The 13,655-nt window shown below is 38.4% G+C and overlaps 1 protein-coding gene across 5 annotated transcripts in view; it reads left to right on the top strand.

Moving 5' to 3' along the window:
• The window catches only part of LOC103696370 (exportin-7), a 49,182-nt gene that overhangs the window by 23,016 nt on the left and 12,511 nt on the right, over positions 1-13,655 (top strand). For 3 of the 5 annotated variants that reach the window (XM_008777967.3, XM_039118491.1, XM_008777969.3), the window contains exons 11-25: positions 2,392-2,478; positions 2,559-2,711; positions 2,783-2,878; positions 3,055-3,114; positions 3,233-3,354; positions 3,468-3,555; positions 5,604-5,708; positions 5,788-5,892; positions 5,973-6,025; positions 6,105-6,168; positions 6,260-6,394; positions 6,513-6,625; positions 6,705-6,798; positions 8,864-9,083; positions 11,007-11,137. In XM_008777967.3, coding sequence (XP_008776189.1) covers positions 2,392-2,478; positions 2,559-2,711; positions 2,783-2,878; positions 3,055-3,114; positions 3,233-3,354; positions 3,468-3,555; positions 5,604-5,708; positions 5,788-5,892; positions 5,973-6,025; positions 6,105-6,168; positions 6,260-6,394; positions 6,513-6,625; positions 6,705-6,798; positions 8,864-9,083; positions 11,007-11,137 — 1,626 coding nt within the window. Of the gene's footprint in view, positions 1-2,391; positions 2,479-2,558; positions 2,712-2,782; positions 2,879-3,054; positions 3,115-3,232; positions 3,355-3,467; positions 3,556-5,603; positions 5,709-5,787; positions 5,893-5,972; positions 6,026-6,104; positions 6,169-6,259; positions 6,395-6,512; positions 6,626-6,704; positions 6,799-8,863; positions 9,084-11,006; positions 11,138-13,126; positions 13,302-13,655 lie in introns of all 5 variants that reach the window. The other 2 variants (XR_003383315.2, XM_008777970.3) reach the window with 2 other exon arrangements.

The raw sequence follows: 13,655 nt of genomic DNA, 5'->3' as shown, positions 1-13,655 counted from the left end.
GATTGTCGGGTAACATGATGATGATGTGGACTAAGCTTACCCTTCGACAAAATAGCTTGATTTGTACGTGGTATTTATTACAAAATTATCGTACTCATATTTGACCGATTAACTAAACTCTATGGACTCTGCTTATTTGGAATTTGTTTTATCTTTGTTTGCATGCATTTGATTTCAATGTTTTCTTTCCATGCTTTTGCTTAGTTTATATCAAGTTTCTTCTACTGTGCTCATGTTTATATAGATTTTTTTTGATTTTCTTTTTGAAGCATCGGGATTTGGTGTTAAGCATGCACAAGTAATAATTATTTTCAGAGCATGTTTGGATATTCCTGTAGGCAAGGACTCAAGTCCCAGCAGGATGTCCTGTGGGTTGTCAAGACGGATACTATCCTGAGTGTCGGGATAGGACCATCCCGCCATTGTCCTAGTGATCAGCCCGTCTTGGGACATTCCCTATCCTAAGTGTCGGGATGGGGCATGATGGTGGTGCATACCGTTCCATGGGAAAACAAGGATAGTCCCATCCCATGGGATTCAAAACCTTTACTATAGGGATATCCTGCAGGAATCCGGCCTGTTTCCCTGCTAGCCCATATTTTTTAAGGGCCTGCCAAATTCTCAGCCCAAATCCCAGCTTGTGGGCATGTTGGTCTATAGAAAAAGACTCATGGAGATATTTTTTCTCTTCCCATAGGATTTGGGCTGGGGAGTGTGATATGGGCTATAGTCAAATAGGCTTTCCAATCCACGAATCTAGCAAGAAATTCAGCCCAATCTTATTTGATTAGCCAAATAGGACCTTAATGCTTAAATCCTAGAAGCAGGTAATGGTACATCATTGTGCTGAACGCATTCCTGACTCCTGTCCTAGCTCCCTCTGTTGCTCCCATTCTAGGGCACGTTAAACTGAAAACAGAACATTTATTTTATCGTGCACTCTGAAACACATTCCTGTTCCTTGCTACAAAGATACAAATGATGGTTCTCTCACCATTTTCTTTACATTTGTATGATAATCATTTAAAGAATATCTCTAGAGTTCTGTTTAGCATCCAAGATTATTTGTCTGAGATGAACATCATGCAATTTTGTTAAGTATCTTTTTCTTGCCAACTTGGAGTGACGGTCTTTTTTACAGGATTGGTGGGGACTTTGAGCTAAGTGATGATGGAGTATTATAGATTTATTGTATGGAATGGAATTATATACAGGCATATTTTAAATAGACTGGGTGATTATTTACTAATTTGGTCTTGCTAGTTCAACTGATGCATATAATTTAAACATGTGTTCTGCCCATGGACAAAGTACTGACTTAGGAAAGTAATCTTGCTGCAATTCTTAAGGCTTTTGAAGGCAGGAAGTTTGGCACCTGCTTCATATTTGTTTGAGTTTGAGCTTCATAACAATTTGTGTGGAGATTCATTTATGGGTATTTAAGTGGAAATTCTCCAAACTAGGAATCACCTGTATTTGTACATACTGCTGTATATAGATATCTTTAAGGCCCTTACTAAAAATTAAAACCTGATCTCTACTTCTATCTTCTTCATTTTTTTTTTTGGGTAAACGAACTTTCTTCATTATTTATTGCATCTGAGATGCTGCAAGTGTCCAAATCATGACTGCCGTGGCGTCCTCTTTTGTGGTCCTTGGTCTTTTAATTGCTCAAAATGTTGCTGCTTCTAAGCAATGAAAGTTGGAATTTGCTTACATGGAAAGCTCTTGGAACATTATAAGTATAGATCTGGTGCACCATCAATAATTAATGAGAATGACGCTAAACATTTTACAAAAAAAAAAGCGAGCAAGTTTAAGTTGCATTCTTCTTGCCTTTCCAGTCAGATGTTACTGTGAAACTGTCTGGACTGATGTAACCTCCAATTAATCAAATATCAAAACTACAGATAGTCTGCTTACTGTTTCTTGAAGTGTCTCATCCTGGATTTGTACTTTGGTGGCTTACTTTGCTGGGGAAGAGGGTAAGACATTATCAAACATTGTGTGAGCATATTTCACTTTGTTTGTCTTTGTTTCAGTGAGAATTTGTTGTAAAAGTAAATTATCAATCTGTATGGACCCTCTTAGGTTTGAGTTGTGTTCTGAATGATCTCAATATGTTCATTATTGTGCTCAATGAAATGTCTCTTAACAGTATCTTTTAAATCAGATTACACATGTTTTCTGCATGTGTCTTATTCTGTTACATCGGTAGATATAGTTTTCCTATTGAAGATTTGACTTAATCTAATGGGATATGTAAATGCCTAAATGTGTTCTAGTTGGATGACTTATAACATTTGCACTAATTGATGGCAAAGATGGGAACATATGTTCTATGCGTTAACTGCTCGTTAATTGTTTCATATGTTGAATTGCATGCTTCAGTTATCTGAGCTTTTGAACGTGGAGATCTATGGCGACTGGATACGTTTAGTAGCAGAATTCACTACAAAATCATTGCAGTCATGGCAGGTTTGTTTGGAATCCTGCACTCTGTTCATTTTTTTTAGTGGAATCAAATGTTGACAGTTTCTTTTTTGCCTATTTGCTAGTGGGCTAGCAGTAGTGTGTACTACCTTCTTGGGCTTTGGTCCAGGTTGGTGACATCTGTGCCTTATTTGAAGGGTGACACACCAAGTCTGCTAGATGAAACTGTGCCTAAAATCACTGAGGCCTTTATCACCTCTAGATTCAGTTCTGTTCAGGTAGAAGTTTTTCTTCTAGATTCTTTTTTTCTTGCAAAAAGGTCTGCCTATACTGACTATCTCCATATCAGGCTGGTTTTCCAGATGACCTCTCAGAGAATCCATTGGACAATGTCGAACTTCTTCAGGATCAGCTGGAGTGCTTTCCTTACCTGTGTAGATTCCAGGTAGGCATCTGTTCAATTTTTGTGCTTTTCTAGCTTCTTCAATATATATTTGGCTTCCCTGGTCTGTGGATAAAATTAATGTTTATTCTGTCATGTTAGCTTTGCAACACGAACAAAGTTGGTCTTCAAGTTTACATTTGTCATTATTAATGTGTTACTTTAACCTTGAATTGCAGTATGAAAGCAGTAGTTTATACATTATAAAGATTATGGAACCTATTCTGCAGGCTTATACGGTATGTTTTTGTAAATTTGAATGCCATTAATATTTTGATTTAGTTGGATTTATTAGAGGAAGGTCAGAGTTTTTCCTCGCTCCTTCATGAGGAACTATAGCATTTCTGATGTTTGCAGGAAAGAGCAAGATCACCAGTTCCTGGAGACGTCAATGAACTTTCTGTGATTGAAGGGCAGCTTGCATGGATAGTCCATATTATTGCTGCTATTCTCAAGATTAAACAGACTACCGTCTGTAGGTATGTCAATGCTTTTTGTGTTGGCTCTCTAAATAATGTTTAAAGTGGAAGAAGCCATGTTAAGTTTAAAGTGGAAAGAGTAATGCTATCTTTTCTCACCTTTTCTGTTTCAGTACGGAGTCACAGGAATTAATAGATGCCGAACTTGCAGCACATGTTTTACAGTTGATAAATATCACAGACAGTGGCTTGCATTCTCAGGTAAAGAAGTGGGAGTGGGTTTCTCTGCCATCCAGAATTTGTGATGAGCTATAAACTTTAGCATGGACTAATAATTTTATTCTCATCATTCATTCAGACTTTTGTATATGCATCTGGTTATTTACTGTTTTGTTTCTTTGGTAGTAAGTACATGTACAAACATGACATGAACACCATGACAATTGGAGTTGGAGAATGTAATTTGAATGTTTGAAAAATGAAGAAAAATGATTTGATATTCATTCGGGTCTCTAGTTGGTTGGCCAGATATGCTTCCAGAAGGGAATTAGACAAGGGAAATTATCATAATCTGTATTTTAGCTTGACTGTCCTTTACACTCTCATCTGATTATATATATATTATAATCTGAAACATCTTCTTGGTTTACTTGCAAATTCTTGCAAAAAATTTCTCTTGTACCATTTATGTTGGCTTATGTCTAGCTTGTGATTTGCATCTGATACTGGTACCAATGACAAGACAATCAATTCCTATGCTTAAGTTATTAATATCTTTATGGATGATGACAATTTAGATATTTTTTCTTAGTTTTCCTTTTTTGTTCTGGTTAAAAATTTGGCAGTGATGTCCAGTTTGTGTTCTGGTGGCTCATTCTCAGGCTAAAGCTGGAGTTGGGTATAATATTGGTAGGATCAGGCTTGGTTCAGCCCTTAACCGGACCCAACATCTCCAAATTACACTCGACTGGATTTGCTACTATGTTCCATGCTGGTGCTGGATAAAGACGTAATATTATGTGACACTTTTTTTGTGAGAGAAAGTATTGAAGACGCACCTGCAGTTCCCTCACTATAATTGCCCACATCCAAATGGTCCAATGCACTTCGGATGTACCCCTCGAGACTTGTACCTAGAACCTCTGGTTCAAGGTATGCCGTATCATACCTAATTGGACCGTACAGGGGCGTACTATATCGTACCAGTTTGGTACCGTACCGGTTCGGTACCAGTACATGATATGGGGCGTGTACCGACACTTGGTACATCGAACCGGCTATTGGGTGTATTGACACAGTAACATGGTGGCACTGGTACGGAGACCGGCACCAAGATGGCATACCTTGCTTTAGTTGCTAGGCAAAGGGGTGTGACCATTAGGGTCGGCACTAGTTCATGATATTATATTATATTATAATATAGTTATTATAAACATCCATTATTAGATACTTAGATCCATATCTGATGGACTTGTCTTCAAATCTGGATGGTGGCATTCCCTCCATGTTTCAGATGAAAGATAGAGAGATTAATGTTTATATGAATTTATAAATTTGTACACTACAACTCTATATAACCATTAATGAAACTTGATGTTTGTGTCAGCTTAAAAGATTTGGATTAAGGTTGACAATCTGTTGATTAGTCAATTTATAAGATTTGATTTGGTTAACCAGTTGGATTCGAACCACCCTTATTGTGGTCCAAACCTGATTTCTTTCCCTCACTTTTACTTTGTGAACTGATGCTTTGATTAACTGTTGTTAGTAGAAGTAGAGATAGTATTCTTTGGTTATTTTTGTGAGGGTGAAATTCCTTTTTGATCCTACATTTTTGCTGCATTTTGTCTTGTTATAACATTTTGCTTTTTAAAAGGAAAGTAGATATTGTTTGCTCATCATGTCTGATTCATACAACATTTAGATACTATTCACTTTGTGTAATAGTATCTAAATGTTGGATGTGTTTGTACATCCCTCTTCATTTCCACAGGGACATTGTCCTTCATATAAGTAATTTTTTAAATCCCTTGTCTCAGGAAAGTATGTATTTTAGGTTCTCCTCCTGTTATCCTTCTTCTTCTTCATCTTTTTTTTTTTGATGTATCTCAGTACCGTTTTCTTACGAGTGCCGTCAGAGGTCTTTGCTGCATATGTTATGCTATTTCAGTGTATGCTGTACCACTTAATCCTTGATTAGTATAATTCCTATCGGTGTATTTCACCATTAAATTCTAAGTCAGTTAATGTTATGCCTGTTTCTGACCTTATTTGTGAGTGTATAAGCAATTCTTTTTTGTTTTTCTCAGAGATATGGTGAGATAAGCAAGCAAAGACTTGATCGTGCCATTATCACCTTTTTTCAGAATTTTCGAAAGTCATATGTTGGTGATCAAGCTGTGCATTCATCCAAGGTAAGGGCATTCCAATGTTCAAGTTTGTATTATTAGATTTATTTTTATGTAATTTTGATTCCTTTCCGTTTTGTTACAGCAGTTATATTCAAGATTATCAGAGCTTCTTGGTCTCAATGATCATTTGGTCCTGCTTAATGTTATTGTTGGGAAAATTGCTACAAATCTTAAGCGCTATCCAGAGGTGAATGTTCAAGTGTTCTTCTGTATCAATTTCTTGCTTTAAGGATCGAATATTGAATTTTATCTTGCATATGCTTGCAGAGCGAGGAGGTTATTGAGCACACTTTGTCCCTTTTTCTGGAGCTAGCATCTGGGTGGGTTCTGTTGCTCAAAATTTGTCCTGTTTCTCTAAACCTGGATGTAAAGTTTCTCATTATTTGGAGTTGCTTGCAGATATATGACAGGCAAGCTTTTGCTTAAGTTGGATACTGTAAAGTTCATCATTGGGCATCACACAGTAATTCCAAACCCCAGATAAATTTTCTGTTCTTTCATTATTACTTTGTCTCGGAAATTTTTTGAACTTTTATCATGATTCTCCATTTCAGAGGGAAAACTTTCCATTCTTGGAAGAATACAGGTGCTCCCGCAGTAGAACGACCTTTTACTATACTCTTGGTTACTTGATTTTTATGGAAGACAGCCCTGTGAAATTTAAATCTTCAATGGAGCCACTTTTGCAGGTGTTGAATCCTTCTTTGATAGTTTTTCAGCTAACTCTATGAGTTCTCCTTTCATTTAGCATTAACACTTCTATTGGTGCCATTCCTAAGGCCTGAAGTGACGTTTATGATATCACAGGTTATGGTTAGGTTGGAGTCAACTCCTGATGCTGCATTTCGCACTGATGCTGTAAAATATGCATTTATTGGTTTGATGAGGGATCTCAGAGGAATTGCAATGGCAACAAATAGGTACCATTTCTTGCCATCTCTAAAGTTAAAGCTTGGATGAGATGGTGTTATTGATATCTTTTTTGTTGTAATTTTTCAGTCGTAGAACATATGGGCTCCTTTTTGATTGGTTATATCCATCACACATGCCACTTCTCCTCAAAGCCATCTCACATTGGACTGACGTGCCAGAGGTGAGTTCTTGTTAGTTATTACCATGCGATGGCAGGTAATTTTGCCTCTTTCCATCTCCAGTCATGCTGTTTGTTTATGTTAATACTACATGTGTTCTTTTTCTCTCTTCATGTTATATTCTATCCTTGCCATTCTGATGTTACATTTAAAACAATGATTAGATATCAAGTTCGGCATCTGTCAAAACATCACATCAAAATATCATTTCCATAAGATGCCGCTGAAAAAAGAGGCAGCAGAAACAAACCATTGGACATGCTAAACTAGCTTCCAAGTTCAAACATGGCATCAAAATACCACTACTGCAGATAACTTTCTAATCAAAATATTAAAACAAAATAATGGATATCCTAGAGTTTGCTTTCAAGCCTTCACCAAAAAGGGGTTATAAAGAATAGTGCTGGAATTAGGGAGATGCTTGCCGGAATGCCTCTCACTTTGAGCCAGGCTCTTGCCTAGATGGTGCTTCATTGAACTCCTTGATTGGGGTCTCTGTGGTGCTCTGTGGTTGTGACACCTTGCCCGAGCACCTAGGTAAGTGCTTGGAGCACCTTTGTCAACGCTGTCTTCATTTCAGACACTTGTGTAATTTCTATATTATTCTTCTAGTACGAATGATTTTGTTATTCCATAGTTCCTCATTGGGGATTATCACTATCATATGGTGTTTTCGATAAATTTTTTCAGTTGATTATTTTGAATTCTTGATATTCTGCGGGAACAAACTGCAACCAACCATCATAAGGCCTTCTATGGGAAGATGCTGTGCTTGTTACGAAGCTTTCTTCTCTTGTAGTTGAATGAATTTTATGTTATATTACAGGAATGTTCATTTTATCTTGTATGATTATCTGGGGACCTTCACAGACACATGTACCCCTCTACCATGTCAATCAGGGCTTTAATATTTTTGGCAACGGTCGAGTACTAGTACCATGAGTGTGCTGCAAATTAGGAGACTGATACTTAACTCATAAATACTATTTTTATAGGTTTCTCTCCTTCTGTAGGCTCTCATCTACACCATAGTCTTACACTAATCAAAGATTCTGCCTGGTTCTTGACAAAAGCTTTATTTATATGACACCATGTAATTTTTGAAAGAAGAAAAGGGTGTTTAGGGGGTTGGAGGGGGGTTTGGGCTGGGATTTTAAAGGCTTTTACCATTATATGATGCATAGGTTGTATAGTATTTACTTCAGGTTCACTGGTGGTAGGCATATGTGAGTATGCTTGTCAACTGAATCCCAAAACTGATATCCATAATTGGCAGTGCGGTTGTTATTCGAACATGTGCAGCATTTGAGATCACATGGTTTTAGATTAGCCTTGGGATTGGGAAGATGAGAAAGGCGAAAAAGGAAGAGCAGGGTTACGGCTGCCAGAAGAGGGTGCATTGAATCTGAACTAATAGTCCAAAAATTAGGGATGGTGCATTGAACCTAAACTCATAGCCAAGAAGTTAGAATTAAAGAGAAGTGAAATACTAACAGTGAGTTGTCTTAAAGGGCTTATCAAAGTAGGTTAACAAAATAACAAAATTTATCTTTAAACATGTATCCAGACAAATAAAAATGATACCATGTGTCCATGCTTGTAGCAAATTTGGTTGATGTTTAACTTTGTTACTGTATATCTGCTGCCTCTCTAACAATCTAATGCATTTTGTGCTTTTCTGCATGCATGTCCACATTTATTGGTTCTTCTATATAACTGTCGCAAAGATTTTAGAACTAGTTACGTAGTGAAAAAGATTTATGGTCCAGAAAGTTGTTAAAGAGTGATGCAGGAACTTAAGAAAAAAATCAAAAAATCCAGATGTGAAACATTTGAAAGATGGGGCAAATGTAGAATACTTTGAATATAGTTGTATTGCCATTACTTGGATTGACAACTTCTCACATTCTGATCTGTATGATCTGTTGTAGATTCTTTGCTCCTTGTAACACAGTCTTCCATCTTGTTTTATCATGTGAAATATTCTGTCTCTTTAGTGTTGTTTCTCGTTGGCATTGTTTACCAGTAGTCACAGTGGTAGGTTCACAAAACTATTGATTCTTGCAGGTTACAACACCATTGCTAAAGTTCATGGCAGAATTTGTTTTAAACAAAGCTCAGCGATTAACTTTTGATTCATCATCTCCTAATGGGATTCTTTTATTCCGGGAAGTCAGCAAGTTAATTGTGGCATATGGATCAAGAATCCTCTCTCTTCCAAACAGTGCGGATATTTATGCTAACAAATACAAAGGAATATGGATCTCATTAATCATTCTTACAAGGGGTGAGTTCATGCTACATTTCTTCATGCTTGTGCATTTCTTGAATGCTAAATGGTAATCCTAATACCATGACTTTGTTATTTGTCTTTACAATGTTCTTTGTACTGAATGTAAATCTGTAATCTTTTTTCTGATTGATATTAATTAATGCCTATTTGCTTCTTAATTATGCTAACTAATAGATGACAAATTGATCTTGCTCTTCCACATTTTTCTATGCCTGTTTTCTTGTTAAGGATTTGACTGAGGCCTTCACCTCATGTCAACTTGGCATGACACATAATTGGTCGTTATGTGTGCTAGTGCATGCCAAGCATTACCATGACATGACACTGGATGTGTTGTGCTATGTCAAGTGGGCATGACACCAGCGTGTAGCATTTATAACCTTGTGCTAATAAAAATATTACATAACTCTTCAGTTTAAGGTGTAATGCTATCTTGACCAATGTTTGGATTTAGATGTATGCTAACTGAACTTGTTTCATTGTTGTCCTTGTTATTGCTGATGTTCATTGATATGGATGCATTCTTATTGTACTATGATTCTGCCATGGGCCTTTGTTATTGGTTTGGCATAAAGACGACCAGTTTGCATAAACCTCAGCATAATTGCATGATGCTGGTATTGGATGACAGCTTGAGGTATTTATTATTCACGGACAAGTAGTTTTAAATGATTTATTATGGACAAAGTGGACGCTATGTTGGTTTTCTAGATGAAAGAATTTAAAGATACGAAATTTGAAATTGTTCAAAGTAAATATTCCAAATGCTGGCATTATGTGATGCATTTGTCTTGGCTGAATGGTGCTGTTAAACTGGTATTGCTTGATTTGTCAGCTGCTATGCTTTAAGCCGAATTTGGGCATGCTGATTGAATGGGAACATTGAAAAAGAGTGACAAGAAAAAGAACACATATTAGGAAGTTTATGCACTAAGTATTATATAGGGAACACTTTGTGACTATGCAAGGGTTCAGATAATTAACTATATTAAATGTGATGAAGATTGCATTCCTCATTATAGTACTGTACTGACATGTGGCAGTTGGTATTTCCTTTGATGTTTTGCACCAAACATTGTACGCTTTGTTGCTGGCATGTTTTGTCTTATCGGCCCAAATTAGGCAATACGAGACATATCGTACCATACTATACCGGTTTGGTACCGCTATCCGGTACAGGTGACGTACCGACACTCGGTATGCCAAAAAAATTCTGTACTATATGGATATAGTGCTAGTGTGGCACCGGTACGGGGTTCGGTACCAAGACGGCAAACCTTGGTTGCTGCTGTATGGTATGTATTAGTATCATAGTTTACTAGTCCCTAACTGGTATATGGCTGCTAGTGCTAGTACTTCAAACTTGGGAACATTTTATGATGGCTGTCAATGCTATACCAGTCTACATGTTAAAACCATAACAATGTTGACATTGGAACAAAGTGGTCACTATATACCATTGCTTGTTGGCATTTGACTCCGTGGTTGAACCAAATGAGATTACATGTGAAATACTTTTGTTTGACTGTTGGAGTTTAAATGGAAAAGGAGCAGTATTACAACCATAACAACATTTATACAGAACCTTTTCCTTCTCAAGGTAGCTTTTGCAAGTCCAAGTATTTTCTTCTGCAGGGGGTTGGTATTCCTTATCTCTATTATGCATTATGAAGTTGTGCACTGATTTTTCCTTGTTAACCACTTAATACCATCAAAGTTGATAGAGGATGGCGCACTTGAAACAAGTCAATTGCTTGACAGCAAATATTAGCAGGCTACTATTTTCTTCCTTTTTTTCAATTACTGTTGCTTGCTTTCAGTTTGAATTTTCCATCTAACTTGTGTTTCAGTTTATGGTATTCCTGAATATCTAGTTTTTGCCGAATAATCTAATGTTATTCGTATAACATATCACAGCATTGGCCGGGAATTATGTCAATTTCGGTGTGTTTGAATTATATGGTGATAGGGCACTTGCGGACGCCCTTGATGTCTCCCTAAAGATGACTCTATCAATTCCTCTGCCTGATATATTGGCATTCCGAAAGGTGAGATGTCTGATTTGGCTTGAAAACATGTCTTCTTTCAAATTGTCCTACAATATCTTCATGTAGTTGCTTGTACTTTTCTGTTTCGTGCTTAATCTTGTTTAGTGAGAAATAGGTCAAACTTTACCTCTATAGATGCTCTAATATTGCACTATCATTTCTAGCATTACAGCAAATTGAATTTTTGGTCCTATACTCATGAATACCATGAAAATGGGATCTGTTCTAGGTGATGTTCAAATGGCAAAGACTTTGTATGCAAATGCATGGTTATGTTTATTTATTCATATGTTTTTTGCTTTTTCTGAGCTCATGAATATACTTTCTACTTATACGATATTAGGAGGAAAAAGTTGTGTGATGCTCTTAAACTCATGGTTGTATTACAAATTTGATGTTTTGATTACAAACGTGAGCCTGCCACATCAATTGAAAGATGATGCTGGCATACACTTCCCTATTCAAGTCCATATCAAAAGGGCTTTGGACATGGCCTCCACCCAAGGGTTGCACTGTTCTTATGGAAGGTGGTCTGGGATCGCCTACTAACAAGAACAGTTCTCAGTGGTCGTGGACTACGGATTCCCTTAGAGTGCGGGATTTGCGGTGTTGATGAGACGGTGGATCATGCAGTGTTTCAGTGTGCATGGGCAAGAGCGGCTTGGCATTTGGCAGGGATCTCGAGGGAAGCTTGGAGCTAGAGGGACCTATTTTTGCAGGCCATCCGTCGATGGTCAGGTACGCCACCGTTGCGACTAAAGATTGTTGAGTGACTTCCACAGCTTACTAGATCTGGCTGGCAAGGAATGCTCGAATCTTTGGTGAGTATAGTGTCGCCGAGGCTCGTGGTAGAGAGCGCCCGGGCGCAGGTGGCGGAAATCAGTCATATTACATATGCAGAAGCGCCTTTGACAGCTTAGAATATCTGGGGTTCCCATCCTGTTCAGGCAGTATCCCGTACGGTGTTCTTCACCTGGGAGACCCACTTCCGAGCTTCCTCAAGGTCAATTTTGATGGGTCTGTCTCGGACGGAGGTATGCGGGGTGGCGTGGGGTTTGTTATCAGAGACCAGAACGCCATAGTGGTAGCAGTTGGTGGCTGTCAGCATTCGATATTTCGGTCTCTGGTGCAGAGTTGAGGGCCACTTGGGCAGGCCTTCGACATGCCTGGCTAGAGTTGCAAGCGCGCTCAGTTGTCCTGGAGGGTGACTCGGCCACGATTATTAGCTGGATCCAGAAGGGTCCGAGGGGTGTGGGTGACGTCCACCCTCTGCTTCGTGACATATGGGCCATGACAAAGGATGGAGTGGCCTTTCAGGCCAAGCATGTTTTCCATGGAGCTGCGGATTGGGTGGCCGCCTATGTGGCCAGCTATACGGATAGTACCGTGTGGGTTGGGGATGGGGAGCTGCCTAGGGTGCTTCGAGATATTCTGTTTTCTGACTTTATTGGGTGTATTCGTACTCGTCAGATATGAATCGCCTGTCTTAGCACCAAAAAAAAGGCTTTTGGACAAAATACATAAGATGGCTTTATACATCCTTTTTTAAAAAGATGGCTGAATGCTTTTGTTCATCTGTCTGACAGGTGTTATATTCAGCAAACCTATACACCTTTCTCTCCTCTTAAATTGTAACACAATATTTATAGGCAGCTTTGACAGGTAAATATTGGAGCTTGTGCAATGTGATTCAGTGCTGATAAAATCCACACCTTGATGTACATCTTAGTAAATGGAGATGCTATGCTATGTAACTGTTACCAATTCATTAGTCATATGCTTATCATGGCTACTGGGTTTTGATATATAAGCAAATTTCGTGGTTTCATGCCAGTACATTAGCAAAAGTTGGACATATATAATACTTAGTTCATAAAATAAGTTCACATGTTTTGGGGTCTGTTGCACGGTTTGCTATCCTGCTAAAATCATATCTCAAGTTCACTATTGCTGGATTTGTCTTGAATACATTCTGCTTCTTGTTTGCAGGCATAGCGCCATTCTAGTGTTTCATCAGATTTTCAGAGGCATCTACTATATGTTCTAAATTCTCTATGTTGGTCAGCAGACGTCTTTCTATTTCGAAGAATAATTTGCTTAAGAAACAGATGCACTACTTAGGCATAAAAGGCATCCCAAGTGATTTTTAAAACTATCGAAAAAGGTTCGCCATCGGTACGATCCTATTATAGTGTCGGTACAGTACAACTTGGTGTACCAAGTGTTGATACGGTATGGTATGGCATCATGGTTTGGTGCTGGTATGGTATGGTACCAACTAGTATGGCACATCTTGCTATCGAGTGTTATTAGTTGTTACTTCTTTCTTATCCTTCTTGTCTTTGAATCAGGGTCGGAGGAAATGGTACCGGTTCCTCGGCGGAACGAGTTGGTACAGCCATGGGACGCGGCCGTGGCCGTGGCCTCTGCCGGTCCCCCGCAGTTGCGGGCGTCCGCGGCTGCTTCCTCTCTCGCCCGCTCGCTCTCTCTTTCTCTTCTTCTCCGGCTCCGCAGCGAG

This window comes from Phoenix dactylifera, unplaced genomic scaffold (genome assembly GCF_009389715.1).
Source record: "Phoenix dactylifera cultivar Barhee BC4 unplaced genomic scaffold, palm_55x_up_171113_PBpolish2nd_filt_p 000360F, whole genome shotgun sequence".
Lineage (NCBI taxonomy): Eukaryota > Viridiplantae > Streptophyta > Magnoliopsida > Arecales > Arecaceae > Phoenix > Phoenix dactylifera.
This window is presented reverse-complemented; position numbering and strand designations above follow the sequence as displayed.